Below are 5744 nucleotides of genomic sequence, written 5' to 3'. Positions count from 1 at the left end.
ATATCAAAATTATAATAATTATTAATTTTATTAATTATTACATTACTATTAAAATATGAAAAAATATAGTGGATAAAAAATTATAAATAATAGATTTTACAATAACTTTATCCTTAAATTAAAGAATATTAGAAAATTAAAATAAAATTTAATTACGAAAATCATTATTTCTCAATAAATGAGAACGTAAACTTTAACAATAAACTTTTACAAACATGATATCAATAAGTAAATTAAAAGAAAGAAAATAAAAATTAGTGGTATTAACCATATTAAAACACAAATTCAAACAATGTCAATACAAATCAAAACAAGATAAGACATCCCAACTCAGATATCAAAGCAATCCATTATAATCATTTCTATCCACAGTACTTTAATTAAAATAACAACCACATGCTATACATGTAAAGATAGTTGTATTAAGGCTCCGTTTGATACAACTTTTCAAGTAGAGATTTTGATAGTAGAGCTTTTACAAATAGAGATTTTACTTTAAAAAATTTAGATGTTTGGTTGTCAATAAGAGCTTTTATTAAAATTTTATAAAATTACTTTAATAGGCAAGTTTTTTTAAGTTATGTTATGAAAATAATGTCAAATAAGTAGAGAATATTTTAGATATTTTAGTATTTAAAAAAAAAATTCAACCTCTACTCTCAAAAGCTCAAAATTTGAGATTTTGTTAGTAGAGGCAAAATAGCTTATTTAAACTCTAAAAATTCTATAAAAAAATAACCAAATAAAAACAAAAATTATGATAAGAGCTTATGGAATTAAATAAATACTTATGAACATTACATAAGCCATACTAAATAAACACTAAATAAATAAAATAAAAGAGTAAATGAATAGAATATTTCATGTAACAGAGCAATCTCGAGCTGTTTACGAATATATGTGGAAAGTGTCCTAAGTTTAATATATAAAATGATTCTGAACAAATTGAAAGAGCGAGCAGGCACTAAGATTTCCTCATTTCAATCTCATTCAGGTATATTTGATTAGTAAAGTGAAAGACCCCGAGTCCGAGTCCGAGTCCGTGTCCGAGTCCAAGTGTCCAACTAGAAAATTCATTAAATACGTAGTGTTTTTTTTTTTTGAATTACATGAGACTAATACTTAGATTACAACTCATATTATATGAGATTTACAACTAATATTTACAATCAGACAATTATTGGGTCTAATTTACATAAATTCTTATGTAAAATTACCTAAATTTTATCATCTCTAATATTCGAGGGGTTTCTACTCCACTCACATTTCGAAAGGGAGTAAACTGCCTTCACTTAATAATTAAGGAAGAAAATAAATTCCTACTTACATTGCGGGAGCTCGAACCGTTGCACTCTCAGTTGTGAGTGCAAGGTTCTGGCCACAGGGCTAAGGCCCAGTTGATTCATTAAATACGTAGTTACGTACCTTCTAACCGACTCAATCCCACCACAGGGGACCCACAAAATCCACCCAACCAAACAAAACTGCCTTTTAAGTCTCATTAAGTCTCTGTTCTGTTTTGGTCAATCGAATTCCTCTGTCCTTTCTGCCCAACAAAATCACAAACGATGTTGCGCCATGCCTCTAACCTCGCCTCCAAAGTCAGGTGCACTTCTCCTTCACAGTTTACCAAATTTTTATTTTGTTTACTTTGTTTTCCTTCCACTTCTCTCATTTTGTTTATGTTAGTTAATTTGATTTTGTAGGTTGCTTGATAACAATTTTCAGCCGGTGATGATTCATTCATTCATTTATTAGTGTTTTTTGTTTCCTTTTTTCAAATAATAATAACTAATTCTGGCTTGGCTTATTCAGTTCAATTGATTAATTTCGTTGAGTTAATTTCGTTGAATTTAATTCTGTGTCAGGTTCATTTAACTCGGAGCAGACAGTATACCGCGGCGGAAGTCACTAAAAGATTTTTTGATTGTGAAACATCTTCTGGATTTTCTTAATTAAGAAATTAGATTTGCTGTGAATGGGAATGGAGTTAATTAATGGATACAGATCATCTGATCAAATTCAATTTACATCTATCTTCTGTCTGCAGGCACCAATTCTAAAGTTAAAAGGGAGAATTTTATATGCGGGAGGATGCGGAAGTGCCAGACCAAAGACAAGGGGCTAGAATGGCAATTGATGCACTTGTGGGAAATTCATACAGCACAGCACAACCCATCACATCATTCGAACAAATAGCCCTGGTTTTCTTTCTCACTTTAGACTCTTGCTCAATTTAATGATAATCCACAGAAATATATTTCATTTTGACGCCTTTTTTTCCCATTTTAAATTGAAGTTTGGAACGGCTGCAGCAAATGGTGACAGAGTGATTGGCGAGCTCATAGCCAAGGCTTTTGAGAAAGGTTGGGGAAACAATCTTCATGTTTTAGCTGTAAGTTGCTTCTTGAATTTTTCATCGTCTTTACTTTTTTCTTATCTGCTGTGCCTCTGATTCGGTTGTTATGTTTCAGAACCTTCCATTTTGTTTCCTCTACTGTTTTATGTTTATTTTCTACTGCCTCACTACTATTGCAGGATCGGAAAACACCACCCAGTATTGAACTTCAGTTGTATTGGGGAATGACCCTAGACAGGGGCTATTTGTCACCTTACTTCATCACCAATCATAAGACGAAAGAATGTGTAAGCATTTTGAGATATCAATAAATTAATTGACGTTTTATGAGAAATTTGTGATTCTATAAAGGATAGATATATTGACAATGAAGTAATTGAGATTGCTTAGTTCTTACCATGAAGATATAACTTTGGATCAGCCTTGTTATTAATCAACTAGTGATTTCATTTTTACTAGGTTTTACGAGATCCTTATATCATGATCCTTGAGAAAAAGGTTTCGAACTGCGTCTTCTTTGACTTATTGACAGAGATTGGACCAGTTAGAAGATATAATGGCACAGATGTACTGATCATTGCTGAAGATATTGAAAATGATCTCCTAGCAAGTCTTGTCTTAAATGGAGTGGCTACAGCAACCAAGGTGAACTTATACTTGACAGTGTTTTGCTGTTAAGAGATGGCCTACTTGAAGAATCTTCTATCATTCAATTATTCATTTAATTTTACAAAGTGAAGTTTCATATGTCTTCTCATTTTTTGTGGGTTCTGAATTGCTTGAAGGCTTGTGTCATAAAACCTCCTGGATTTGGAGAAAGTAGGAAGGCTAGCCTTCGGGACATTGCCAAATTCACGTATGGGAAGGTTGGTTCATTTGATAAATGCTCCACCTTGCTTTGCATGATTATTATGTGATTTACAAAACAATGTGTTCCTTTCTTTCTCTTTTAGGTCATGACAGGAAAAGATTTTGAATGCGTATCTCTTGGCCATGCTGAGAAGGTGAGAGATATCAGATATCAGTGACTGGTATATAATTTTCTTTGGTGTGAAGAAAAGATTTATTTTACCTAAGTAGAGCACATCATGAGAACGTTCTTCTCATCCTTGTTTCTGGTGGACTTTAATCCTTTCTTCTGGTACAACTTTGGCATAGTAATATATTAATTTTCATTTCCTTGTGTATATTGACAAGAGAGACGAGGTTTTGCTCAAACAATATGTCTTAGCCCTCTTTTATCATTGTAGATTACGGTATCAAAGGATCAGACGGTTATCCTTCTTTGTAAGGCTTGCATAGGACACGAAAAGGTCTGTGTTGTGACATTTCACATGATTTTCCAACAAGTTACCAGAATTTTCAATTGTGTTTATAATTTGAAGCGACTCTGCTTTTCAGTTTATACTGTTTGGCTCTTTTGTGCTTCTTTGGGCTGTTTCTATATTTTTGGACAACTTGCTTACCCTTTCGCTAATTTTCTTTTCTTAAATATGTCTGTTGCAGTTGTTACAGTGGAGATTCACAATGGAAAATTTACAAGATTTCCCGGAAGAGAGCTGTACAAAGCACTCTTATCTCGCTGCTGTTATAAAGGTTTGGTTATTTGGAATTGTAAATTAGTTCTTCAAGAGCTTTGAAACTGACTTGTGCTGGGCATAGAATGAAAGTTCTCAGCCTAACATGACCTATTAGCACGATCCATTTGGGCCAAGTCATGACCAGGTCTAAACTCTAAATCCTGGTTGGCCAGCCAAGAAATTTGAATTTTCTTTTATCTGCTATTAAAAAAGTTGAATAAACTCATTTATAGGGAGGATCAATGATCAGGTCATTTTGGATAAAATGATTTAATTAATTGACTAATTCTTTGGATTCAAATTACATTCCCATCTTCATATGATTATAATTGAAGTATAGAGTAGACTGATACCGTACAAATACTTTGATACTTTAAAATGGGAAAAAGAGAAGAAAAACAGTACCAAACAGTCAATTAGACATTATAATATATGTGAAGTTTTGGAACTGGATTTTGGTAGAAGTATATATTCCTTGCTAATAGGAACGTGCCAAAGATGAATCAATTTGCTTGTTTGGTTACAGTAATTGCATTTAGAAGACATGACTGCATCTTATTCTGTTGTTGCATCATGCTATAAATGAAATTTGGCTCGTTGAGATGAAAGATTGTTGAATTAGAGATGTTAGGTAAGGAAGTATTCTGATTTGAAATGAAATGGGTGCTGTTGTTGTAAGGTCTGTGGAAGTAATAAAGCTGAAGTGCGTGAAAAGAAGGATAGAGTTGCTAATGCCATAAATGCTGTCAAGGCTGCAAAGGAAGGAGTTGGTAAACCTCTTATATTTTTGGCTTTTGTTGGTCTATCTTGTTTGATTGATGCATGACATACAAATGTTATATGTATTCTGATGCATTTGCAGTTAGTGTCATGTCACTTTTATATGCCTGCAAGGAGTTGGATAAATTGCAAACTGCTAACCATGGTCAGAAGATTGGTGTTCAAGTTATCCAATATGCTCTTGAGGTTTTCTTTATTCTTCTTTTTAATTATGTATGTGATATTTCTAAAACCTCTTATTGTCTATCTGTCTAAAGGCAGAGGGCTGCTAAGATTATTCCTCGTTGAAAGGTGAAAAGTGACATATACTTCACAAAATGCATGCGTGGTTTTCGTTATGGGGCATGAGCCTTATCTTTTATGTATCTCAAGAGTGAATCATGGTAGAGAATATTGGTAACAAAATGTCTAGTTTTTCAGAGCCTTCTGATTGGTTGAGCCTGCATCTGCAGATGCTGGTGAGCGCGATTGCTTATAGCGCTGGAGTTGATGGGTCAGTTGTTAGCAAGCTACTCGAGGGATCCAAGCCTAAACCCCTCGGTAAAGGTTTGCGTCTGTTTCCCCCTTTTTCGAATAATGGAAATTTGAAAAGGAAACGAGTGAAATTCGAGGGTTGGGAATTAAGGTGAGGGTACTTTGATCTACATTTGTGTCAGGTGAAAATGCAGATATGCTTATGCCAGAAATTGTTTTTCCATTGAAAACCATAAGAGCAGTCTTGGTGGAGGCTACAAGGTAACTAGTTATTTAAAACCTTTAAGCTTATGCTAATTTTTTATCTAAGCACATATTAATTCTTTCTTCTTGTGTAGTGAGATGTTAGCAAGACTTTGAAATTGAGGCTCTTAAGGTGGCTCAGCTTGTCTTTCCAAGAATATTTGCAAAGAAAGTTCCAGCTGATACAAGCCTCCAGAGTAAAACAAAGGCGTAATGGAGGCTTCTATCAGCTTTCACTGGGTGCTGTTATGGTTACGGTGATTTATAATCCAAATTCTCATGGCACATTATATTTATTTATTATTTGT

At 33.6% G+C, this 5744-nt stretch overlaps 1 protein-coding gene across 5 annotated transcripts; it reads left to right on the top strand.

The window, feature by feature from the left end:
• The first annotated feature begins 1493 nt into the window (after positions 1-1493).
• Positions 1494-5738, top strand: LOC112101479 (chaperonin CPN60-2, mitochondrial-like). Of its 5 annotated transcripts, none has more exons than XM_024192155.1 (16): positions 1495-1606; positions 1707-1731; positions 1869-1929; positions 2051-2204; positions 2300-2395; positions 2539-2646; positions 2819-3004; positions 3145-3225; positions 3313-3363; positions 3610-3672; positions 3866-3955; positions 4619-4709; positions 4802-4905; positions 5172-5259; positions 5376-5454; positions 5532-5738. In XM_024192155.1, the coding sequence occupies exons 4-16, from the start codon at positions 2085-2087 to the stop codon at positions 5551-5553; spliced, it is 1179 nt and encodes a 392-aa protein (XP_024047923.1). In that variant the 5' UTR covers positions 1495-1606; positions 1707-1731; positions 1869-1929; positions 2051-2084; the 3' UTR covers positions 5554-5738. The 5 variants fall into 5 exon arrangements, with proteins under 5 accessions (XP_024047924.1, XP_024047923.1, XP_024047920.1 ...); XM_024192152.1 differs by having other exon boundaries at positions 1496-1606; positions 5172-5265; XM_024192153.1 differs by having other exon boundaries at positions 1496-1606; positions 1690-1731; positions 5172-5265.
• Positions 5739-5744: the final 6 nt, after the last annotated feature.

Source organism: Citrus clementina, unplaced genomic scaffold (genome assembly GCF_000493195.1).
Source record: "Citrus clementina cultivar Clemenules unplaced genomic scaffold, Citrus_clementina_v1.0 scaffold_16, whole genome shotgun sequence".
Taxonomy (NCBI): domain Eukaryota; kingdom Viridiplantae; phylum Streptophyta; class Magnoliopsida; order Sapindales; family Rutaceae; genus Citrus; species Citrus x clementina.
The sequence above is the reverse complement of the archived record's forward strand: the minus strand, read 5'-3'. Positions and strand labels throughout refer to the sequence as shown.